Source organism: Scardinius erythrophthalmus (genome assembly GCF_964197995.2).
Source record: "Scardinius erythrophthalmus genome assembly, chromosome: 10".
NCBI classification, from domain to species: domain Eukaryota; kingdom Metazoa; phylum Chordata; class Actinopteri; order Cypriniformes; family Leuciscidae; genus Scardinius; species Scardinius erythrophthalmus.
Window position 1 is genome coordinate 22,941,291 of NC_138230.1, and position 27,610 is coordinate 22,968,900.

General features: G+C 39.1%; 1 protein-coding gene across 5 annotated transcripts in view; it reads right to left on the minus strand.

Moving 5' to 3' along the window:
* The window catches only part of cenpa (histone H3-like centromeric protein A), a 118,944-nt gene extending 97,786 nt beyond the window's left edge, over positions 1-21,158 (minus strand). The window contains exons 1-2 of one of the 5 annotated variants that reach the window (XM_081375829.1): positions 20,977-21,158; positions 20,554-20,691 (exon numbers count right to left, since the gene is read on the minus strand). In XM_081375829.1, coding sequence (XP_081231955.1) covers positions 20,554-20,662 — 109 coding nt within the window. In that variant the 5' untranslated portion in view covers positions 20,663-20,691; positions 20,977-21,158. Of the gene's footprint in view, positions 1-20,553; positions 20,692-20,803 lie in introns of all 5 variants that reach the window. The other 4 variants (XM_081375831.1, XM_081375830.1, XM_081375833.1 and 1 more) reach the window with 4 other exon arrangements.
* Between the last annotated feature and the right edge of the window lie 6,452 nt (positions 21,159-27,610).

The window sequence follows — 27,610 nt, forward strand, 5'->3', positions numbered from 1 at the left end:
ACAAGTACTTCAAATGAAATAAACTTATAACCCGTTTTCTGAGTAACATTGAGAATATCTCTATAGATAGTTGCAATACCGCCGCCACGACCAATCAGACGGGGCTCGTGCTTATAGGAGTATCCTGATGGAGTAGACTCATTTAGACCGAAATAATCATTTGGTTTAAGCCAGGTTTCAGTAAGGCAAAGTACATCTATGCTATTATCTGTGACTATTTCATTTACAATAACTGCCTTAGGTGTGAGTGATCTAATGTTTAAAAGACCTAGCTTTAGAAATTGTTTTTGTTTACTAATAGCAACATTTTCTGTTTTAATAACAATTAGATTTTTCCTAGATCCTGCAGTAGATTTATTATTTGATCGCACTAAACGAGGAATAGACACAGTTTCTATGCAATGTTCTACACTAGTATTTATATCAGTTAATTTGGTGCAGCAGAGACTATGATTTGGACTTTTGGTTACTAGTCAAAAGGTATTTAACATTTTGGAGATGTTATCTGACAGAAGATCCGATCCGAATCTGTTTGGGTGTAAGCCATCAGCACGGTATAGCCTAGGACGCTCCCAAAACAGATTCCAATTATTTACAAAGAGCAGTTTCTGCTCATTGCACCATGACGTTAACCATTCATTTAGCGCGAATAATCTACTAAACTTGTCACGTCCTAGACGGTACGTGGGAAGCGGTCCTGACACAATAATCGTTATATCAGGCGATGTGCTGCGTACCGTATCGATCAGATTCCTGAAGTCTTTCTTCAGAACTTCCGTCTGGCGCAGCCTGATGTCGTTCACTCCCGCGTGCAATACCAAAGTTCCGACGCGCTCGTTATCGTTCAGAATCTCGGGAACGCGAGCAGCGATTTCAGAAACACGAGCACCAGGAAAGCAGTGACTGTGCACCTTATTTTTACCTGATGTAGCATGGACGTGCCGAACAATGGAATCACCGATGATCACAGCATCGCGTTCTGTTTCGCGAAGAGCGGAGAAGCGGTTTTGTGTGGATAACTCGAAAACCGGGAGGGTCGGAGAGGGTCTTGGTCTAGACCTGACTCGCGTCTTCCGCTGCGGAAATATCCAGGCTTCGTGGTGGCGTGTTGGAGCCGGAGTGAACGAGACCATGGCTGATCGCGACCTTGGCGCTCGGGACCGATGCCGAGTAACGCACGGAGTAGACGAGGTCGGAGTCAGCCGGTTAGTAACATTAATCTCTGATTTGTGAGCATCAGCGCGTGATGTTTCAAGAGCCAAACGCCGGTCTCTCAGCTCGGCCTGTCTCACTAAAAGGTCGTGGATCTGTTTCTCAACAGCTTCCAGCTCAGACTGTACCGCGTGCAGCTCAAATGTGTCCTCACCTGCACCAAAAGGTAGACTACTTACATCTAATATATTCGCCATTTTAACAGATGGACAGTAAGTTAGCAACGACACTACCAGTGATGCTATCAATTAATACTAATTTCTGACAAGCGTCTTAGATATAATCCGTCTTTTAAGTGGTACGGGTGTAGAGTAGACGCACGATAGGTGAAAAATGTTTGTAAGTGAGTGTTGAGAAGACGCGTTCAGCCGTGATCCCCGGGAGTAACCTATAAGAGTATCCAGCGTAGAATCACTAACAGGCTTGAGACACGTCTGCTCAACAGTCCGCGTTGTAACTATGAGGTTTGAGCAGTAGTGCTTCTCAGTGAGGAAAAGTAGAAAATGTTTGTTGTAAGTAAGTTTAAAGAGTAAAATCAAGAATTATAAATCAAATCGATAGAGCTCCAAAGACAACAACGCGTTCAGACGCGACGCATGCGCATTCGACAACAGGAAGTCAAAGAATGAATCTACATCTTGAGTTATAGCCCTTTTAGTAAAATAGGCTCCTCCCACAACATTAGTTTTGCGCCCCCTAGCGACTGTGAATCGAAATTTCAACTTTTTTTCGATAATTATTGATATTCAGACTCCAGAGAACATTTCTGCACTGGTTTGGTTCCGATCGGACGAAAAACCTAGGACTAGTTCGCAAAAGTAGGTTTTTGACAAAATTCAAAATGGCGGAAAAATTTGCATACCGGAAATGAAATCGGAGATATACGTTTTGTTCTTCAGGGTTCCAGCTTTCCAATGATATAAGACACCTGAGTCTACGACATATGGTCTGAGCAGTTTCGCGCTTTTGGTCGCTATAGCGCCACCTATGGGCCAATCGGAGTCATACTCTCTGAACCTCTCCTCGATTTTTGTACTACCATTTGGCAAAGTTTCAAGTCTCCAGCACTTACGGTTTAGGCTGCACGATGCGTTTTACGGCAGAAGAAAAATAATAAAAATCAGCACAATTACAATAGGGTTTCAGCACTTCATGCTTGAACCCCTAATTAAAGCTGCAAGCAGCATTTATCGGGGTTCAAGCAATTAAGGCCTTTAAAGCCTTAAAGCACAAAAGCATAAAAAGTTAAGTTTTATTTAGCAAGCATGTAACCACTGACATCATAGATGGAAAAGATCATGTTCTAGCATGATTTACCATGATATACCACATTCTAAAATGATTTACCATGGTTCATCATGATTTATCATGGTTTACCATGATTTACCATGTTCTAGCATGATATACCACGTTCTAGAATGATTTACTAGGATTCTTACATGATTTACCTTGATACACCACATTCTACTATTATTTACTATGACTTACCATGTTTCTAGCGTGATTTACCATGATTTACCACATTACTAGCAATTATGTGAAGTGTCAGTGCAAATGAAGTGATAAACACTGACAAAATATGATTGTGTTAAAATAGTTATTGTTATACAAGTGATTTTTTTTAGTGTCTACTCCAAATATGAATGAATCCAAAAGCACATGTGAAAAGACTTCATTAATAAGTAGAATGGCCAGCAGAAGCCAGTAGAAGACCACTTATTGGCTCACTTTCACTTTAAACTTCATGATTTGCACCAGTTTTCTGCACTAAATCAAACCAGTCTTTCCATGTTAACTCAATAATGCATGCTTACACACACACACACACACACACACACACACACACAAATATGTTTTTTGGATATGTTATTGAGAAAATATATTTAATTGTATAAAAATAGGCATTTCTTTGTGATCTAATAATATAAAACTATGTTACCAGTATAGGGCTGTAAAGATTCCTCGATTATAGTCAAGTACTCGATTTAAAAAAATCCTTGATTGCAATTTACCCCTTGAGTAATTGGCAAAATACTGAAAGTGGTGCATTCCACAGACGAGATCCAACAACCGCAGAATTACAGTTTTCAAGGACAACGCAATATTTAAACAGGGCTCCAGACTAACTTTTTTTACTAGGAGCGCTGTAGCCCCTGACTGAAAATTTTAGGAGCACAAGCAGAAAATTTCGGGGCACACCTTAAATCAACTTGCAATGCAATTATTTAAATTTCCCCCAAAATAACTACTGACAAATTATTTATTTATTATTTAATAATAAATAGACTTAATGTACAGATATTACAATGTGCAGTTTTATTTTAAGTTCACAGGCACCAGACTAACATCTGAGGGCAGCGGCACCGCAGACACTGAGTTTTACAAAAAAATATCTGGTAGCACTGGGGCTGACAATAAAGCACTAAGCTTAGTTTAGGGTGTAGATGAAATTAACTTTAATTATTATCATTCATAATGTCTTAATATTAATTAAAAAGCAAACCGAGTGAAATAAATTATATTAGGGAGTGAAAATAGCCAATAAGCATCCTACTGTTTACAATGGTAATTTATTTATTTTATTATTTTTAAATAAGTGTATAAATAAGAGTTTAAATAAGACCATTTTTGAAGGATGAACAAAAAAAATGTGTTGGTCATCACATTAAAAATAACATTTATATATGATAGTTTTGAAGTGCTGGAAAAAGATGAGTAGCCCAACAGTTAGTACTTGTAAGTGTTTGACTATTTCTGTCACATTATGGTTACAGTTACTACATTAAATTCATGGTGAATGTCGCTGATTTGTGGTCTGAAAGCCCAGTGTTTCTCCTGGTTTCCACATCAGCGCTGTTTGATCTGATATCTGATTATGTTATTAATTCTGAGGCGAATTCAATGGATTTCTTCACTGGATCTCCAGAGTCTGGATCTCCTAGTAACAGTGTCGTGTGATCGAGATCGGCCCGCGACTGGCAAGTTCGGGCTGCTGCGCTCATAGGCTGCGCCATAGATATCATATATAAACGCGTTTATATATTATATCTATGGGCTGCGCTGTCTATTATTGATTCGAACTAATAAACGGTCTGTGAAGCATAAATGAGTAAGTTAGCGCATTTTCGTTCCGCTTTCATTTTGTTTGGATTCGCTGCTCGGCAACGTTGTGGTCGCGCCAGCGCGACCTAAATAAATATTTGGTCGCACCGGCAGGAAAAATGGTCGCAAAATGCGACCAATTGGTCGCAGTCTGGAGCCCACCATTTACAGTCATAATATAGCATAGTGCCATTGTGAAATCACAAAGGCTGTGATTCAGTTAAATAAATATATCCTCTTTTTTGTTTGTTTGTTTTTTTCACAGAGAAGACGCTTCAATCACATGAGTGCAGATTAGCCTACATGTTAAAATTACCTCAGCTCCGTCCACAGTAAACGCTGCTCCAAGCAAACTCAGTCTCTGCAGTGCTGTTTGTTTAGGTTTCCAATAACGTGCAAATATGGGAACGCAAGTCGGACGCAGTTTGTGTTTCATAGTTGCACTGTTATCATTTGTGGAGCACATCTGGGTTTCTCAAACTGCTGTTCATCGCAATTTCAAAATAAAAGTTCAAACATTACGATTTCAAAATATAAGTTTAAACTCTTGCTCTGAGTTTGCATGTTTTGATGTGCACATGTTCTCGTTCAAGAAATTACAGTGACTGTAACATTTCTATCGTACAGAAGTGGCCAAATATTAAAGGTTAAGTTGACATTTGAATTAATTGTTTGGACAATATTAAACAAGGATTTGATAATGCCAGGCTTAGTGTAACAACAACCAGGCCGCTGGCGCCCTCTGCAGGCATTTGTTATTTATTTACATAAGTTATGTTTATATTAGTTTATATAATTTATTTTACAAGGGTATATTTTAACAGTGTTCTTCAATAAAACCAATATAATTACTTACTTTGATACTTTACTTGAACCAATTATTGTTGCTTGTTATTATATATTTGTATTTTAAGTCATTTTAAAGGCTGTTGTTAACTTGAATCTATTTTTTACCACAATTTTTTTTATCCGATTACTTGAATAGAATACTCGATTACTAAAATAATCGATAGCTACAGCCCTATCATAATAAAAAAGATAGCTTTTTAAAGCATTTGTTTGTTTCCCAATACTGAAAGCTAATGAAAAGGTAATGTGCAATCCTGCTGCTCCCTCAAGTGGACAAAAGTGGTATTATAGCTTGCATTTTACAATTGAAGTGTTTGAATGAATGAGTGAATAAATCAATATTATCTGCCTGCGCAGACCCTACTCGAATAAATGGGAATTTGGTTTTTCAGTTATATCTCGGTAACCAGAACGCGAAAAACTCTGAATCTCAGAGCATAGATAGTGCTCGAGGAGCCCTCGACGGAGGCCCACGGAGGCCCGCGACGACACGTTTCGATCAAGAGCCTGGAGAAGACCTTACCATAAAAATTTGAGCGCGAAACGACTTCCCGTTTTCGAGTTATGAGTGAATTTGTATTTGGGGGCGTGGCTTAAATGCCCGTTTTACTTTCGTTTCATTTCATTAATTTACTTTAGTCCATTTCCATATCTCAGTGTGACACAATTGTCAAGTAATACTCCAATAGAGAATAGATACAAAATATGATTTAAAATGTTAAAATAATGATTTTATAAAGTCTAAATATGAATTATATGACAATATTAGGGAGCAGTATGATGAAATGGCAGCAGGGGGCAGTAAAATACCACTTATTGGCTTAATGACATGTTATATAATTTTTACCTTTTTAACTGTTATAGAGGCAAATTTTGTCTGATCTGTCTGAAATTTTTCATGCTTATTAAGAGTCATGAACATTATTAAATGAGAATTATATGAACATAGATAGGAATAGGAATTTTTCCTAGGAAAAGACCATTCACAGCCAATACAGGAAATTTACCATAGGAAATATATGGTTTTAAAGCGTTTTAACAGTTATAGCGCCACCTTTGGTCCGATCTCCATACAAATTTCCAGGCTTCTTTAGCATGTTATGACAAATATGTGCATCAATTTTTGTGAAGTTCTGTGTTTTCGTTTAGGATTTATAGGCTTTTGAGTGCATTTTGCCACGCCCATTTTCTTTATGACCCAATATACCCATGCGAAAAATGCAAAAGTTCGACTTTTTTTTGATAATTATTTATCTAGAGAGTCCATAGAATTGTCTTAGACTCGTTTGGTTCCGATCGGGCGAAAAACCAGGGACTAGTTCGCAAAAGTAGGTTTTTAACATAATTACGAATATTTAATTAACGGTTTGATTGACAGCAATGGTTCTTGAGGCAAAGTTGTTCTCCATGAGAAGGTCTATCAAATGATATGCATATTGTGTGGATATTTGTAACACCACGTGATTACGGAGCTTTAAAACTCGTTAGCGCCAACTAGTGGCCGATTTCTTTCAAAATTCTTACAGACCTCTAAGGCCATGAGTCGAACATGCCTACCGAGTTTTGTTCCGATCAGCCTCCGTTAACCTTGTCTAATAGGTGCTCAAATTTCATTGGCCGATGGCGGCCATGTTTTTTAAAGATACGCCAATGTCCTTATAGACATACAAGGCACCTTGGACCAAGACACTGCATACCAATTTTCAAGTCAATCGGACTAACGGTCAGGTCGTCATAGCCCTTTTCATGTTTTTTTCATGTTATAGTGCCACCTAGAGTTTAATCGTCGCGATTTTTTTACTGTGACCCAAGATTGAACTCCTACACATGTGGACCGAGTTTGGTGAAGATACCTCATTTACATCTTGAGTTATAGCCCTTTTAGTAAAATAGGCTCCTCCCACAACATTAGTTTTGCGCCCCCTAGCGACTGTGAATCGAAATTTCAACTTTTTTTCGATAATTATTGATATTCAGACTCCAGAGAACATTTCTGCACTGGTTTGGTTCCGATCGGACGAAAAACCTAGGACTAGTTTGCAAAAGTAGGTTTTTGACAAAATTCAAAATGGCGGAAAAATTTGCATACCGGAAATGAAATCGGAGATATACGTTTTGTTCTTCAGGGTTCCAGCTTTCCAATGATATAAGACACTTGAATCTACGACATATGGTCTAGGAGTTAAGAGCAGTTTCGCGCTTTTGGTCGCTATAGCGCCACCTATGGGCCAATCGGAGTCATACTCTCTGAACCTCTCCTCGATTTTTGTACTACCATTTGGCAAAGTTTCAAGTCTCCAGCACTTACGGTTTAGGCTGCACGATGCGTTTTACGGCAGAAGAAAAATAATAAAAATCAGCACAATTACAATAGGGTTTCAGCACTTCGTGCTTGAACCCCTAAAAATCAGCACAATTACAATAGGGTTTCAGCACTTCGTGCTTGAACCCCTAATAAAAATCCTTACAATAACAATAGGGTTTCAGCACTTCGTGCTTGAACCCCTATAGTCCGGTGGCGTAGTGAAAATACTGTTACCGAGGTGATAAAAGCACCAAATTTTGCATGGTGTTTCCTTAGGGTCTATAGTGTAATTTTGGCCTAGGGAGCCCTCGGAAATAAATGTTGTAACATGTCATATTAGAAGTATATCATTATCAATGAAATATGCTTAAAAACACTGAGATTTTCAAGTTCCTGCACAAGATAAAGTATTCAAATGAATCCCAAAGTTAACATTTTGATATGTTTATTTATGTTTATGAACTTTTACATAACTAAAGCTTCAATACATGTTAAAGTATTAGCAATATGGTCTTTATTGGCCCTGTAATTGATAATTATGAGTCGTTACAGTTGCATTTGCAAAGAGGTGAGCAGTCTAAACTTGCTTTGCCACATTTGTATGTGGAACAATCCCCCTTACAGCAACATTTGATAAGTTCTCTGCAAGCTGTGGGGACTTCTGGAAGTGTCATCCAAACTGGTTCCGAAGACCCTGTTTCCTTGGTCCATCCATAGTCCCTTGGAGAAGGAATACCTTGCTGTGAGAGTGTGCTGGTCGCCTAGATTCCAGTCTGATAAAGTGCCCGTCTTATGTGCTGCAGTAGAGTATCTTGGGTGGGTGGCAGTTTCTCCATTGTCCTACTCCCATAGCAGAAGAGTTCTTTCCTCTTCTGGACAATGGAGCTTGAAGGACTGGACTTGTCATACAAGATGACAGTCAGTCTCTCAAGCTTTTGGAACTGCCATGAGGCAGCAACTAATTTTTGGAATGGATTTCTGGCAAGGGAAGCAAATACGTACTCAGTTACTAACGTAGAAGAGGGAACGAGTACTGCATAATATCTTACGCTAGGGGAAAACCTCTTTTCCGCGAGATATTGATGCCAAAAAATTATCCTTAATTTTGTAATAAAGTAAAACGCGTTGCGGCAGCATGCAGACATAGGCGAGACAGCTCGCGCGCCTATTGGCTGCCCTGCGGAAACTGCAGCAGCCTATCAAAAGAGGCCCCTCGTGACGTCAGATCCAATGAGGGCGCTTCGCGCCCACTGCGTCACGTCCTGCCGAAACGGGCGTGGCTTGGGCCTACAAACATAGCTCGAGAGGCTGTGAAATCTGGTTTTTCATCGCCGAAGCGAACCAGAGCGTGATGCATGCACGGCAAAGATACGCAGTACTCGTTCCCTCTTCTAGAGAGAACCAAGGAAACGTTAGTAACCGAGTACGTTCTCTTATGAGAGGTCTCTCGTACTGCGTAATATCTTACGCTAGGGGAACACAGTGTAAAACGCTGTGCGTGCTGAGATCCAACACCAAAGTCCCAAGGGCAAGTGCCCGGGGCTCATATAGTGCATGATCATCAGGGACTCGCAGAGAGTCCAGGAAAGAGGGGCTGGAACAGCATCATTCCTGTACTAAGTAGCGTCCTGTAAGGAGCAATTATAGTGTTCCACACAGTCAGGGCGAAAACTCAGCCTGGTCTGATGAATATTACGGGTCTTACACACTGCCCATGAAGTTATTTAATCGATCAGCGAGCGGTGCTCGAGCATTTTCAGTATTCTGAGCCGATAGCATCTGGCAGATAGTACTGATTTTAGACTGAAAGCAGCTTAGCCTGCAAGGCGGGAACCTCTAGGTTATAAAACCTCATAAATGTAGATGGGGAGGCCCAGCCTGCCGCCATACAGATATCTTGCAAGGCAATCCCACTAGACCAAGCCCACGAAGAGGCCATGCCTCTTGTGGAATGCGCTCTGACACCTAACGGGCACTGCAGGCAGAAGCGTAAGCCAGCGCAATAGCATCAACTATCCACCTGGATAGGCCCTGTTTCAACGCAGCTAGTCCCTTAGAACGTCCGTTGAACGAAACAAAGAGCTTCTCCGTCTGTCTGAAGACAGTCGAGCGAGACAGATAAGCCCTTAATGCCCTGACTGGGCAAAGGAAGATCGCGTCCTCCTCCTCGTTGGAGACCGGCAGGGCCGACAGGGAAATCACCTGAGCCCTAAACGGTGTGTTGAGGGATTTTGGAACATATCTGTGCCTTGGTTTGAGTATGACTTTTGAGTCATTTGGCCCAAACTCCATACACGTTGCGCTTACTGAGAGCGCATGCAAGTCCCCTACGCGCTTTACTGAAGCGAGAGCCAGAAGAAACGCTGTCTTGAAAGACAAGTGTTTGATATCTATTGTTCGGATTGGCTCGAATGGGGCACCTTTCATGGCTTCCAAGACCGTAGAAAGGTCCCACATGGGAACTGAGGGAGGTCTGGGAGGATTCAGCCTCTTAGCTCCTCTAAGGAAGCGAATGACCAGATCGTTCCTTCCCAGTGACTGGCCAAGCCTCGGTTTAGTGAACGCTGCTATGGCAGCCACCTAGACCTTGAGCATGGATGGGGTTCTGCCCTTATCCAGTAGCTCTTGCAGGAAGGAGAGAACCTCCGTCACCCCACAGTCTTGAGGGTGAAAAGCCACGAGCTGTGCACCAGCTAGTGAACACAATTCGAGGAGTAGAGCCGTCTAATAGACGGGGCTCTAGCCTGCGTGATCGTGTTTAACACTTCTACCAGGAGGTTAACGGGTACCCGTTGATGGCCCACGCATGTAGGGACCAAAGCTCTGGGCGAGGATGCCAGATCGAGCCCTTGGCCTGAGAGAGGAGGTCCTTCCTCACTGGTATTGGCCATGGGGCAGTGCTCGTCAGCTGTATCAGAACCGGGAACCAATCTTGGTTCGTCCAGAACGGAGCCACAAGTAGCACTGAGCATCCGTTTTCCCTGATTCGCTCGAATACCTGAGGTAGGAGCGAGAAAGGGGGAAAGGCATAGAGCGGGCAGCGGGTCCAGACATGGGCCAGCGCATCCCTGCTCTTGGAGAAAAACTCCGGACAGTGAGCATTTTCCTGAGACGCGAACAGGTCTACCTTCTGGTGAATGTCTTCCACAGCAGTTGGCTGTAATGCACCTGACCGGTACCAATCGGTCACCCTCCAAGGTTTCAGAGCCGAGACGCATTTCTGATCGACCTTGAGGTGGAACAGACCGGAAGTCCATGCTTGGCGCGGTACTCGCGCTTTTAGCCTAAACTGCAGTGGGCGCATGCGAAGCAGGCCCAACTGGAGTACAGATGACGCTGAGGCCATGAGACCCAGCATTCTCTGAAACTGGTAAGATCATTTCATTTCTCTACTTTTAATGATGATGATTGTGTATTAAGCGTCTGCGACTTACTTTCACTTTGATTTGCGATAGTTTGCACGTTGGCTTAATGAATAGATGCTCAGCTTCTCATCTGCGGTGATGCGTGTTCCAGTAGCCTCGTCATATCTGGCTATAACATTACATATAGCCTATAACACGCTCTCACACGTTTATATTTTAGCATTTTTGGGAGGAGTACAATTTACATATGTGGTTTCAACAACCAGATGCATTTACACTTGTCCAGTTTCGTCTGGAATGCGGCCCAGACCTCCTCCTGAAGTGGTTTGAGCGATCGGATTCAAATCCGTCTCGAATGCGTTTCGGAGGGCATTTACACCTGGTCTTTTCACGATCGGATAGCTATCCGATTTGAGAAAACGCATGAAGTGGCCAGGTGTAAACAGCCCCTATGTCATTTTCAGGAAGAAAGTCCTCTTCAAATTCTTTCAGTAATCTTCCTTACTCTGGTCCAGAGATCATCCATCGTCTGAAAGCATTTGGGTTTTCAGTGAGACCAACTGCACCACTGCAACCTTTCACAATCTTATTCTCTTGTTCATGAGCTTGGTCAAAAGGTATTGCAGAGAACTTGTTGTATGTCTTTGAGAGAACCCAGTGTGAATGTTTTTCAAACTCCTCCTTGATGGTGCTGGGCAAAGACTTCGGGCCCTATCTTGCACCCAGCGCAATTGACTTTGTACACCGACGCATGTATCATTTATATTTTGCACCCGCGCAAAGCGGACTTTTCCCTCCACAGACGCACGTCGGTTAACTAAGAAATACACTTGCACTCCCCGGGGCGGTTCAGCGCAAAGAGGAGGCGTGTTCCGGCGCAAACGTTCCCTCATGCTATTTTACAGGTTTAGAAAACAATTGCGCCACTGACCAAAAAAAACAGTTTAAAGTCAGTGGCGCGTTGCGCATGTTATTCATGCTATTTTAAGGGCGCATGCTTGGCCTTAATCAATGTAGCGTGTGCACAACGCGCATACACTTTGATTATCTCATATACACACAGACGCAGCAGTTTTCATTTTTGCAAATCATACATTATTACAATAGATAGATAGATAGATAGATAGATAGATAGACAGTTTATTATAAAAGCATACATCTAGCTTACACATTTACCCAAATTATCATACGCCTGTTTAACCGAAGTTAATTTGGGTGTGTTTCTCCATCCCCAACGTCCCTGACGAGAACGCCGGTCTCCTCGGCTGTGAACCGCTCCTGGCGCGCGCCTGGCAAATCCGCCGTTATAATAGCAATCCGCCATGGAACAAGCGCGCCTGCTCTTAAAGGGAATGTGAGATGACGCTCTGATTGGTTTATTTCACGTTACGCCCAAACCACACCTATGAATAATGAAGCTACTTCAGACCAACCCCTTTTAGATTTGCGTCGGGCGCAAGAGTCATTTATCCCGCCGGTATAATAGCAACAGCGCCCAAGACCCGCCCACAAAGTTACTTGCGTTTTGCGCTTGATACTTGCGTTTCAGATCCTTAATGTGGACAGACACCCATATTGCATAGTTTGTATGGTCCAAGGCAAAAAATAGTGGGATGAGTTATTCTAAAACTTCTACATATAGAAGGAAGTTCTTCTCTCTGTGAGCTCTGACAAAAATGAGAATGAGGGTTTCATATCTTAGTATTAGATCCCAATACATGAAAGTTGGACTCTTCTTCAGCATGTCATTTCTCCAAGTGATAAAGGTATTTTCATCTTTGGGGCCAGCAATAAGCCTAAAAGCTTCCTGCTGCTATTGTGAAGTGACAGTAGAGTGACTTGGTCTCCATGACTCGCACCATGCCTAGTTAGGTGTGCTGCTTTCAGAAATGAGTCAGCCTTTCCAGAAGATGCTACTTCTGCTTCAGTGAGTGCTGTCGTCCAACCAGAGCACTCTGAGAGGTCGCCAAGTGTATTCCAAGTGTATTCCTTTGTTGGATATTAAGCATAAAAGAACGAACAAATTCTGACCTGCAACACGTCTACAATAGGCAACCAAAATAACTGAAAGTACATCTAGATATGTACTGTCACACACAAATTGGATTTAATGTGATGTGATGCAGCCTAACATAAAACTAATGACCAAACTATGAACTCAGTAGACAGCTATATGAATGACCTAGTTTAATTGAAAAATAAAAGAGAAAACCAAGATCTCTTAACATTTAAGCATTTTTGCTGCCTTTTTTAATAATTCCGCCTATATTATACAGGGCTTTTTGAGGGTTTTTTTTATAAGGTGTCTTGGCACTCTGTTTTACACTTATAATTTGGAAGATCTACTGGCCTGAGCACAAATTTACAAAAGGAAGCTTATTCAGTGGTCTTAAAAGGCCATTACCCTGAAAGCTTTACTTGAGAGAAAAAAAAAAAAAAAAAAAAAAACGTTTTTTATGAATATTGTTTTTTAAGTGATTTGACACTAAATTTCAATATTTCAGCTGGGCTCCTAGGCTGAAATCATTTAGGAGGTCCTAAAGAAGCTTCATGTAAAATTTGGTGCTTTTATCAACTCGGTAACGGTATCATTTAATATGTGCACTACCCAACTGGACTACTAATTACAATAGGGTTTCAGCATTTCATGCTTGAACCCCTAAAAATCCTTACAATTACAATAGGGTTTCAGCACTTCGTGCTTGAACCCCTAATAAAAATCAGTACAATTACAATAGGGTTTCAGCACTTCGTGCTTGAACCCCTAATAATAATAATAAAAATCAGCACAATTACAATAGGGTTTCAGCACTTCGTGCTTGAACCCCTTAAAATCAGTACAATTACAATAGGGTTTCAGCACTTCGTGCTTGAACCCCTAAAAATCAGCACAATTACAATAGGGTTTCAGCACTTCGTGCTTGAACCCCTAATAAAAATCAGAGCAATTACAATAGGGTTTCAGCACTTCGTGCTTGAACCCCTAATAAAAATCAGTACAATTACAATAGGGTTTCAGCACTTCGTGCTTGAACCCCTAATAATAATAATAAAAATCAGTACAATTAAAATAGGGTTTCAGCACTTCGTGCTTGAACCCCTAATAATAATAATAAAAATCAGCACAATTACAATAGGGTTTCAGCACTTCGTGCTTGAACCCCTAATAAAAATCCTTACAATTACAATAGGGTTTCAGCATTTCATGCTTGAACCCCTAATAAGAAGAGACGTTTTGGACAGTTATAGCGCCACCTATTGTCCGATCTTCACGAAACTTAGCATGCTTCTTCACCATGGTCTGACACATCTGCTCATCGATTTTCGTGAAGTTTGGGGTTTTCCCTTAGGTTGTATAGGCTTTTGAGTGTTTTTTTGTCCCGCCCCTTTCCTAAATGACCCTGTTACAGCCAGGCAAATGCAAAAGTTCAACTTTTTTTCGACAATTATTGATCTGGACAGTCCAGAGAATTGTCCTAGACTGGTCTTGTTCCGATTGGGCCAAAAACCAGGGACTAGTTGGCCAAAGTAGGTTTTGGACTAAATTGCCCATATAATTTTTTTTTGCCCGAATCGGGATTTGGAGATAGCCATTTTGTCCGTCTGGAGCCAGGGATCACAGTGATGCTATAAATTGAGAATCTAGGACAAACTGTCTAGGAGTTATGAGCAATTTAGTAAGTAAGCAACCGATTTGTCTAAGTCCGTGTATCTGAGTAGCGAGCAATACTACTACCATTTGACCAAGTATCACGTCTCTAGGCCTTACGGTTTTGGCTGCACGATGCGTTTTAGGGAAGAATAATAATAATAAAAATCCTTACAATTACAATAGGGTTTCAGCATTTCATGCTTGAACCCCTAATAAAAATCAGTACAATTACAATAGGGTTTCAGCACTTCGTGCTTGAACCCCTAAAAATCAGTACAATTACAATAGGGTTTCAGCACTTCGTGCTTGAACCCCTAATTATTAGGCCTATTTGCGTAGCTATACATAGCCCTCAAACACACCGCGTCTTCTAAGTCAGGTGACTGTAAATGCGCAAAAACTGTTTCCATTGCAGTTTTGCGAAATATTCCTTTTTCGAATTGCCTGAAAAACCACCTCATGAGAGCGTAAAAACTTTTTTGCGATAAACGGGAGTTTTTGCGAAATTGACGTGTTTCCATTAAGCGTATTTTTAATTCGCAATTTCAATTTGCGCAATTTGAAGGGTAATGGAAACGCGGCTACTGATGACATAGGAACAGACTTTTGGCTGGCAAAAAGTGACACTTTTTTTTCATTCACATTCGGAGATCGACTATTTTTGACAGTCAACTTACAGCCTCTTCTACCCTGCCAGACTAGCTATCACTGTGGACAACATTAGACATTCCTTTGACTCTCCGCGAGCTGCTGAAGAATTCTTCAACCAGAAGATTATTAAAACAGACTGACTTCTGTGTAATTAACATGGACACATTTTGTTCGTAACGGGCACACACTCGTAGTCGGATAGGCTCATGAATATTTTGATAAGGAACGTAAGAGTTAAGTGATTTTGTTAAGTGATGTAATGCATCATTACGTAGCGAGAAATGAACAGCCCTAGCTTATACACCAATAACCAGCAGGAGCTTGGGATTTATGATAAACATAGAAGATATATAAAAGGGGACTTAATTGGTATTATGTTTCTTTTTCTGCTACTTGCTCTTGCTTTACAGCATAAATTTAACAACGAACTGAGGTTCAGATGTCTTAAACTGATACTTATCAAAGAGGAGCAGAGAGAATTTTATTTAGTTTTTGTTTAACTTACACTCTCTCCTCAAGCTGTTGCAAACAGCAATGTGCTTTTTGGTAAAATTGTTTTTCCCCTACCACTAATTTGGGAAGTGGCAGGGAGTAGGGTGGGTAAATGTTAATGTTGAAGAGTTCGGAGTTCTTATATGGATGAATGTTAATGTACGTATGTGTCTTTGCTTTTTTTTTTTTTTTTCCTCTTTTGTGTAGATGCGGGGATATTGACTCATTTATTGTACCCTCTACCAATATAGGTTATCGTTAGAAGTATGATGGGATCCTTAATGATGGGGACAGAAGTTGCCTTTCTACAAGAGACTCACCTTTAAAATCAAGTGCACAAACAACTATATAAAAATTGGGTTGGCCACATGTTCCATTCAAAATTTAATTGCAAGTCACGTGGACCGGCTATCATATTTAATAAAAATAAATTTCTGATATAATTTTGGACCCAAACGGTAGATATATTATTGTAACTGGAAAACTCTATAATACCCCTGTAACACTGGCAAACATCTATGCTCCCAACTACGATAATGAGAAATGTATAAACTCAATACTAGCAATCTTACCCAACCTTCATAGCCACAACCTAATTTTAACAGATTTTAATTTGGCGATGGACCCAGTATTGGACAGATCATCAAGCAGGCAACATCCTGTATCTAAATCAGCATAACTGATGCAGAACGTTTTAAAATCAGCAAACATGAGACATTTGGAGACATTTACACCCAACTCAAAAAAAAAAAATCTTTCTTTTCGCAGCAGCCACATAATTTTTTTTCTTGGATTCTAAATTACTTTCGGCAGTAAAGTATATACTTCCAGAACCTGGCGATTGGATAATAGTTTATTATCTGATGAGACACATGTTGAGTTTATAAGATCCCAAATATATTTTTATATGCAAGTCAACAAAACCCCAGAAGTCTCTAAAAGAACATTATGGGAAGCTCTGAAAGCTTATTTACGAGGTCAAACGATCTATGCATATCGGACTAAAATACAAAAAGAGAATAAACAGAAACTAAATGGAACAAATTTCAGAAATAGATCAACAATGTGCATTATCTCCTACCACTGAACTTCTGGCATATAGGATAACACTTCAAACTGAATTTAATTAACTGATAAAATTATAAACTTCAAACTGAGACTGTAAAATTGATAAATCGCATTAAATTATTATGAATATGGGGACAAAATGGGAAAATATCTGGCTCATCAGATAAGTGTTTCTGAAACTTAATTTCAAAATCTTCAAAATTAAAACCTTCAAAATTAATAAAAGAAATTCACACAGGTTCTGGTAGTATAACAAGAGATCAATTAGAAATCAATCAAGAATTTAAACAATTTTATGGTAAACTATTCAACTGAATCAACAACAGAAGTCAAACACTTTGGACGATTTCTTTGACAGTTTAGATAAAAAACTAAATAGAGGAACCTATTACTCTGGAAGAGATTAATTTTGCAATACATAGTTTACAACCTTCAAAAGGCACCTGGTCCAGAAGGGTATACAACAGAATTTTATAAGATGTTCCTAGCAGATGTTGCCCCTCTCCTTCTAGATGTTTTCAATTAATAGTTAGAGAAAGGTTTTCTCCCACTTACATTTTACCAAGCATCAATTTCTTTACTACATAAAAAAAGGAAAGGACCCACTTGATCCAGCATCATATAGACCAGTGAGTCTGCTAAATGTAGATAACAAAATAATAGCCATAAGGTTAGAAAATGTGCTCCCAACAATAATTCATGAAGATCAGACAGGTTTCATAAAAAAAAAAAAAATAGACAAATGGTTCACAACATTCACAGATTATTTGATATAATATACTCCTCATTCAAGATCTCATTCTGAAATACTTATTTTATTAGACGCTGAGAAGGCCTTTGACAGGGTTGAGTGGGATCAACTCTTCTCTGACCTGTCGAGGTTTGGTTTCGGCTCCACATTTATCTCAATCAATTTATCTCATGGATAAAGCTCCTATATGCATCCCCAATGTCACCAGTACATAAACTAGGGTCTGATTACTTTATGTTAACTCGCTCTTCTAGACAAAGCTGCCCATAATCTCCGTTTGCTTTTTGCGTTAGCAATAGAACCTCTGGCAATCTCTCTGCGAAGCTCGACAGTCTACAGTGGGGTCTTTCGAAGTGGGGAGGAGCAAAAAGTATTGTTGTATGCGGATGATTTATTATTATAATATTTCCATATCCGTCTAAATCTGTTCCTGTTATAGTTTCTGCGTTAAAATTTTTTGGACAAATATCAGGGCATAAACATAATATGGGGAAAAGTATGCTATTTACAATTAACAATGTAGCTGTTAAATCACTCTTTCGCTCCCTCATTTAAAAATACAATATTTGACGATTGGGTTGGAAAAGGAATTTATAGTTTTATAGACCTATTTATTGATGAAGTATTTCCATCATTTGAACAGCTACAAAATAAATACAACATACCTTAAATATTTGCAGGAGCGAAGCTTTATTAAACAAAGTCTAATAAAGGAGGTATTTCATATGAAACGCTATTCCAATTGACAAGCAAATCAACCCTAGAACACTCAAAATCTTCCTGGGAGGAAATTACAGAGGAGCAAATGGAGGCAGCCCTCAAACAGATTCATAGCTCATCGGTATGTGCAAGACATGGCCTTATACAATTTAAAGTAATACATTGTTTACACTGGTCTAAACAAAAACTCAGTAAGATTTTTCCAGATACAGACCCTTCATCGTTGTGGGTTTGCACCAGCATCATTGGCCCATATGTTTTGGAGTTGCGCAAAAATTGTCAACCTACTGGAAAAGTTTTTTTCAGCCATTGTCAATAATATTGCAAAGGCCTAATGATCTAGATCCCCTGATGGCGGTTCTAGGCATCACAGAATCTAAGATAGTTAAAAACAGTGCTGAACACAGTATAGTTTCATTTATCTGTCTACTAGCACAAAGATTAATTTTATTAAATTGGAAATAGAAAGCTGCCCCTACACATATAAATCTAATGAGGGATGTAATGAAGCATTTGGAGCTAGAGAAAATCAGATTCTCCTTGAAAAAGAAAGAAGAAAAATCTGGCAAAAAAAGAAAGAAGAAAAAGTCTGGCAACCTTTCATAGATTACTTTAAAGACATTAATTCTTCTGGTGATAGTTAAATTGATCCCTTAATACATGGGAACATTTAAGAAGAGGAATAAATTAATGTTTGAGGTATATATTTGTCTAATGTCCCCACCCCTCATTTGTTGGTAATATTTGAGATCGAACAATACAGGCCATGTAATATATATGCTGTGTATCGGAGGAAAATCTTAATAATATATCGGCTGTGTATCTTTTTCTTTTTATATTTAATATATACATTTATTTTATTTATTTTTATTTTACCAACAAATGATGGTGAATAATGTTGAAAAAAATTCTCGAATAACACACTCACATACACTAATACGTGATAGTATGTCCCAAAGCTTGTCTACTCTTCTGCTACACATTCAAAAGTATGTACTTTTTTTTCGTAGTATAAGTAGACAAATTGAGACGCAGCAATTCATTCATTAAAACAGATTTACAGAAATGGAGCAATCGGTCAGTATATGTGATGATTATCAGTGTATATATGCGGAAAAAAAGTTGTGTCTACAAAAGTTGTGTTTATATTTAATTCAATGCCTTCACTGTTACTTTCCCTGTGTAGACTACATGTAAGCAGCTTTCTCTACCGTGAATGAGATTAAAATGTTATTCCCCGAATCGATGCTGATCTACAGATCAAATGTTAAATCTGTGGTAGTAGACATATTTTTCTCGGTTGTTTAGTTTCCTTAACTTTATATAGCGGCGCTGTGCTACAGTACTAGTGTTTTCCTCATACTCCAGGATTCCCTTGCCGTCGGGACATTTTAAGCACTTAACGTAGCTTAATGGACTAATACAGTGATATAAAAGACCAAACTTGCACCTTATTGGGGATGTATGCTCTAAAGATACATATGACATTGGTATACACGTTTCTAACTTTAATAGCATTTGAAGACAGTGACTTACAGTCAAAAAAACAACTTTAAAGTGTTCATGTAGGTGTCAGGCATGATGCACAACTTTTAGATTGTTGATATTAAAACAAATATGAGCTCATACAGTAGTGAAAAAAAGCAATATTTACACATGATTTGACAGTTTACTTTATTAAATATCAAAAATCTAAAAGGTGTGCATCTGACACCTACATGAACATTTTAGTTGGTTTAATGACTGTAAGTCATATCTTCAAAACATATGGGATAGTGCAAGTATACAAGTCAACTAAATATATAACACTGTTCTAGTGGTTTTCGGGTATTTTAATCCAAAAATCTTACATTTTGTGCCTTTAAATTAAGTACCAGACTAAAATGTTTGAGCTGTTTTAACTAAAAGCATCTTGCACTGACATAGCCTATCTTAAAATGTGTCACTGTCATTGTTGTGTCTTAAAATGCACATCAGAAATGTTTTTTTTTTTTTTCAAAGGCATGTTTATAAAAGCTATTTAAATGTCCTAATTGAACTAAATTAATCTAAGCTCTGTCTGTGAAACCAGACCTTGGTTATACTTGTTTAACCCCACCAGTGACATTTGTGACCAAATTTGCTTGCGATTGAAGATTCTTATAAGAGTTATATTTTAACTTAACTATAAAACTGCTAATCTCTTGAATTATTATATGGCTGGTATAAAACATGAATAATAACATGATCAGAGCCCTTTAATGGCAGTTGCATGATGCTGCTGCTGCTGATGATGTTGTCTTTAACCACTACGCCAACCCACCTGCTTTAAAAACTGCATGAAAAATGTTTAGTGTGCGTGCATTATGCACATTGATAAGAGAGGGAAGCCAATATAAGTGCTCACCGGAGGGTCCGCTGGTGCGGCGGGTTCTAGCTGTTAACGGTGGTGCAGGGGGAGATCTGCGTCTGGGGGTCGATGGCTTTCGCTTGTGTGCCGATTTATCGTGCCGCATGGCCAGAATATCAGATCAACAGCACTAGACTGCAACACAACAAATGCAACTGTTGATAGCACACATCAACTGTTTAATCTATGAGATTACGTCTCCATAAATAACCGACACGTAAATAAAAAGTGTCAATCTCACATTAACCTTCAGAAAACGTATTTTTCAATTCACAAGCAACACTACAAAACTAAAAACTATTAAAATGAATAAATGAACACCGACTGCTCGACATCAGACACTTTCTCTCTATTCTGGGCAAATTCAACAAAGTCCAGGCAATCAAAATACACAAATAAAATAACATAATTTAGATTTACCAGTACTTAATATCGTAGTTTGGAAGTCTTCTATCACGCACGAATTCAAACAGTGCTGTACACTGCCCACACAGCTCCCTAGCCAATGAGGGAGGTGATTTGCGCGTGACGTCGTAAGGAGATATTCTTCTTCATTTGGGTTTTTCGGCAGCCCGCATCCAACTAGTTGCATTGCTGCCATCTATGGGAGTAGCACCTTAGTGCAGTATATCCTGCTATACAGTCAGTGACTATTAAAAATTTCAAAAAACAGCGTTTTCCCCTCTCGCTTAATCCTACTTCTAAAATAGCCTACTTTTCAGAGATACTTCTTCCAAGCCAATTTCTCGCAATTCTCTGAGTACATCTTGTAATCATAATTTCTACAAGAAATCAAAACATGTTGCACTGTCTCAGGTTCCCTGGACACAAGCCACTCTGGTGTTTTCCTAAAATAAATAAAGTGCTATTCAACGTGTGACCAATTCTCATTCTAGAAATAATAACCTGTTCCTTACATCTGATTCATTATCTAGTAAGGTAACTGACTCAGTTAATGTTTGTAAAAGAGGGGGCTTTTACAAACATTAACTGAGTCAGTTACCTCTAGATAATGAGAATAGGTGTCGTCTCCTTTTGTTTTCTTGCTCCCAGAGCTGTTGCCATTTTAAAATGGTTCCCTGCCACACAATACTATTTTTACCCTCCGCCTTGGATCGTTATATGTTTACATCTACTGTTTCCTTATGAGTAGCTTCTTTGGCCAACTTATCAACCTTTTCATTTGTTGCAATACCTACATGAGCTGGGACCCCATACAAATGATATTTACCCCTCTCCTTTTCACATCTCTAATTGCCAGAAGAATATCAAATACAAGGTCTTTTCGACTCTTTGATGACCCTTTCCCAATACTATTGATAGCTGACACAGAGTCACTACATATCAACTCTTGTTGATGGTTCTGCTCAGTCAATTGCACTGCCATCAGGATTGCATATAATTCCACTGTGAACACACTTAGGAAATTTGATGTTCTCTTAAAAGCTTGGACATTCCACCTCTGAACAACAAAAGCTGCTCCTGTAGCACCTGTTTCTTGATCCTTTGATCAGTAAAAAATAATATATGTTCCTGATATCTCTCTTATATGACACTAGAATTCATGCACCAAATTTGACTCAGGATTATCTGACTTAATCCCCAGTATCTCTAAATCAGCGTTTGGGACCTCCAATTGCCATAAAGGAACTGATGGCCACAGTACTCCTATAGACAAAAGTTATTGTCATGTATAGACATTTCCTGTGCCAATGCCTCCCCTGTCCATCCAAAACTTGGAAGTCTTGCCACTTCTCTCTCCCAACTTGCCTGAATTATTATTTTAACTGGGTGATCGCACCTTTGACCCATCAAATTGACCTAATAGTTAGCCTGAAGCTGCTTTCTTCGCAAGCATAATGGCATTTCTCCTGTTTCTATCTGCAAGGAACACACTGGAGAAGATCACATAGCTCCTGTACATATTCTCAGCTTGGATTATATCTAATCAAAAACTGATTTGGCTGCAGATCCATAAACCAAACACACATATTCAATTCTTGCTCTAATTAAATATATATAAATTTGCTTCAAACAAACTATATCTGCTCCCCATTCTGTTCCAGCAAGACATCTCATTAAATTCATTACCCTTTTACATTTATACTACGTTATATACATGATCCCTCCATGTAAGTCTTGTGTCAAAAAACAAACCAAGAAATTTAAAACTTTTAACCCTTTCCAAATTCCTACCATACAGCTCCAGTTTTATACTTTCATCTATTTTATTCCTAGTAAAAAACATAAACTTAGTCTTCTCAATATAATTCCTTCCCCAATCCTCCACTAGGGTTAGAGCTTCCTGTACCTTCTTCAGAGTATACGTCACATTGTTTCCCCTTTTCCATAGACTACCATCATCTGCAAATAGTGACTTTCCAATTCCTGGCTAAACATTAGAAAAAACATCATTAATCATTATGTTGAAAAGCAATGGACTAATAACACCTTGTGGTGTCCCATTTTCTACCAAACACCTATAGATGTCCTATTTTCACCTGAATACTTCTAATATTTAAAAAGTCAATAACCCAGTTGAACATATTTCCCCCAATTCCTAGCATATGCATTTTAATTTAAAAGACCCTCAACCCATATCATATGCTTTTTCCACAGAATACTGCCACAACAGTTTCTTTCTTTATCTGTGTTTTTTTTATTTCACTGAATCAGTATTGGAGTTAATGAGATAAAGTGATAACAAGCAGAATCACTGGACAGAGGAACAAGAAGAACAGAAAAAAAGAGAAACACAAGAACTACAACTGATTTCCAGCCACAGCCTTAGATGAAATCAACTGAAGATAAAAAGACAAATCTCTCAAGATCTCAGCCGAGGAGGATTAAACAATTTTATAAACAGCAATACCAGCTTCACTTATAACTAACCAGGTTGACCATACATCTACAAAAGTTCTTATTAAGAATTAGCAGAGGTTTAGATGTTGATGTTTTGTTGAAAATGATAGTTGGTTTGATGCCACCATTAAGGAGATCAGTGCTTTAGTTGGGCTCTTAATTAGATTTTTTAACATTAGTTTTTTCTCTGGCTGGTGTATCTGTTTGTTATAGCAAGAGCAGCAAGAGAAATTGTGATCAAATGATGTTGGCCTCTTGTTGATGATACAGCTGTCATACTCATCACTGGCCTTATTTACTGATATCTTGAGAATAATTGATTTTAGTTACTCTGTGACTGTGACTAAAATGAGATCCAGCAGTGTTTTAATTAGATAAACTGAATAATTAAAAAAAAACTTGTACAAAAAGTTTTGCGCTCCTGTTTAAAAACACATTGTACACAAAACACTTTTAAACTCCTGCAAGGTTTAGACACAAACAGACATCAAGATTCACAGCATGAATCTCATCAATGGTGACATGCTTCATGCCGCGATGTATTCTGGGTGCATCATAGAGAGCAGTCCAGAAAAGCAGCAAGAGAGCAGTCCGGAAAATGGAACACAAAATGGAAATTCCAGTAATTTTTTGCTATAGAAGAGGAAGAATGGTATAAACTTGTTAAATCATCTAAATCAACAACATCTAGGCCTATGTTAGACCCTATACCGACTACAAGTACTGAGTAAGATGCTTCCAGAAGTCATTTCAGGGGTCATCAATAGCAGACAGAGAGACTTAATTACAACGCTACCTTGTCATTACATCTCGCGGTCCAGCAAATACAATTAGCCAATTAGTAATACAAATGCCTCCGACCTTTTTAAATAAACAAGTTTAGATGTTTTTTTTTTCCTTCAAAATTTAGCATTATTAATCAGCATGTCAAGAGCGTTTCATAATAAACAATGATATAATTAGGAAAATTATTTGTAGAAAGCAAGGAAAGACAACTAAAACTATGAAATCAACTAGTTAATTAGTTAATCTCGAATCTCCCTTTTACAGTAAGTCAGGCTACTAGAAAAGGTATCCTCACAATAAGATATTTCATTATGAGATCTTTGTGTATAGATATGTTATTTAACTCATTTAATTCCACCAGTTACATGAGAAAAAAATAGGTTGAAGGGTGTAAAATTATATTTTGAGCATTACATGTGAGCATTTTACAAAAAGCCACATGAGCAGTTTTAATCCCTGTTTGCCGTTTATTATACGTCTCAAAACATTAAAAAGGAACGTGTCAAAACGTGTCAAATGCAGATGCCATATTTACAATTGCTAGGACTCTATCCTAAAGTCATTTATTTTTTCAAAACTCTTCACACAGTTCTCCTAACCGACTTTCAAAATGCACTAAAACCATCAAAACACATGTCTCAAATCAAGTCATTCTTCCATTACACTAGCAGGGCCCTATTTTAACGATCTGAAACGCAAGTATCAAACGAGAAACACAAGTAACTTTGTGGGTGGATATCGGGTGCTGTTGCTATTATACCGGCGGGATAAATGACTCTTGCACCCGATGCAAATCTAAAATGGGTTGGTCTGAAGTAGCTACATTACTCATAGGCGTGGTTTTGGCGTAACGTGAAATAAACCAATCAGAGCGACATCTCACATTCCCTTTAAGGGCAGGCGTGCTTGTTCCATGGCGGATTGCTATTATAACCTATCTAACCTATATATTTGCTAGGAGCGCGCCAGGAGCGGTTCACATCCGAGGAGACCGACGTTCTCGTCAGGGCCGTAAAAGACAGAAAAGTAACATTGTATGGGGATGGAAGAAACCCACCCAAATTAGCTTCGGTTAAACAGGTGTATAAGAATTTTGGTAAATGTGTAAGCTAAATTTATGCCTATTTTTTCACATCTTCATGGACATCACAATGATTTCCCTCATGAGGAATATTTTTCCTTGTAATTATGTATGGTTTGCAAAAATGGCAACTGCTGCGTCTGTGTGTAGATGAGAGAAGCAAAGTGTATGCGCGTTGTGCACACGCTACATTATGGCAAAGCATGCGCCCTTAAAATGCGCCCTTAAAGACCAGTTTTTCCTGGTCTGTGGCAGAATTGTTTTCTGGAACTGCAAAATAGCACCAGGGAACGTTTGCGTCGGAATACGCCTCCTCTTTGCGCTGAACCGCCCCCCGGGAGCGCAAGTTCATTCCCTAATTTATCGACGTGCGTTTGTCGAGGGAAAACTATGACCACAACACACAAGCTCAAGATCTTGGTTACTTGATTAAATACATTTTTTAGACTGAAGATAGCATCTACAGAGGTGTAATACATGACTAGTGTACATTGCAATACATACATTACTATGGTATTACAGAATTAAAACAGCAGTAACTGGTCTAAATACATGACTTTGGAGCACCCCAAACAAAGTAGCCTACACCTCTCAAATCAGAGGACATCGACCACCTGTCATAAACCAAAAAAAGACCTGGAGCTTGTAGGTGGTGTGGTGTAAATAACTGCAATTAGACTATATCGATTATTGCTACTACACATATGTACTACACATAAACATACATTCAAAATGTAGTTTTGTGGATTCAGATTTCGTGAAACTCAAATCTACCATTTGTATTGTATCATTTCAATAAAACTTTTCATACAATTCAAGGAATAAATATCTGAATTTATGATTAATAAAAATGTTTTTAACCACTATTTTAAGACTGCCCCTCCCTGACACCCGTGGGACACTTGTCATTCTACTGTACATTTATAACAATAATATATTAGTCTAAACCTAAAGTAATCTTGACTAACTACATATAATTTAAAAGCTTTCAGACTCTATTATTCATATTTGAAGACTAATTATCAAAAGAAAGACAGCAGTAGATAAATACCAATAGATTCTTCATTTGTGAAGATTAAACTTGGGAAAACTGTAACGGGCTTTGATTCTTTCCATACATTTTTATATGTGTTTTAGAGATTGAATTCAAATCAAATATTACAGTTTTTCTCAATTGTTTACACACATTTTCTGAAAGCATGCCTCATATTCTCAGAACTCTACACACAAATCAAAAAACACACACAGTGGGCAAAACCCCTCAATTCTCCTGCAAAATTAAACTTTACATTCAAAACAATGTTATTTCTTCTCAAAATGGTATTTTGTTTTCAAATGACACACACAAACCTGTCAGGAAACGAGTGGAAGCAATAGCAGGTAAAAATGTTTATTTGACAAATAAACAGTTCACGGTCAGAAAGACACAAAACACAGAATACAGAAGTTGGCGAGTGGCGCAGGGACCTCGATAGGCAACCAGGCAGGTGATGTAATCCAGTGAATGGTAATCCAGAGTCTGGGAAAGTGATGAGTTGAGTAGATGGTGAAGCACGGAGAACATCCAGGGAACGAAGACCACAAAGAATGCCACAGAACAGGACAGGAACCAACGCAGGACAAAATCACAATGATCTGACAACACAAGACACCAGTCACTGAGAATATACAAGTTGAAAGTGAAGACAGCTGGCGCTGATAATTAGCTGATGATTAGCTGTAATCAGAGGACACACCCACACTGACATACAAGTTCACTCACACACACTATCACAAGACATGAAGAAGGCAGAGAATTCATAAACCGTGACAGTACCCCCTTCTCTAGGAACGCTGCCTGGCGTTCCCAGACTCCCTTACCTGTCGATTGTAATCGTCGATATGAGAGTGATCCAGGATGTCCCTAGCAGGTACCCAACTTCTCTCCTCCGGACCGTAACCCTCCCAGTCCACCAAGTACTGGAATCCGCGTCCCCTCCATCTTGAGTCCAGAATACGATTAACCGAATATGTGGGTTCCCCGTCTACGAGTCGCGGCAGGGGGGGAACCGGGGCTGGCGGATTAATGGGAGAACGAAACACGGGCTTTATTTTTGACACATGAAAGACGGGATGAATCCTCCTGTACGCCGGAGGAAGGTTGAGGCGGACTGCCACCGGACTAATGATTTTGGTGACAGTGAACGGGCCAATGAATTTGGGAGCAAGTTTATTAGAAACGGAGCGGAGAGGAATGTTCTTGGTAGAAAGCCACACTTTTTGACCAACGACGTATACGGGAGGCTTAGACCGGTGGCGATCGGCTTTAGCCTTGGTGCGCACCCC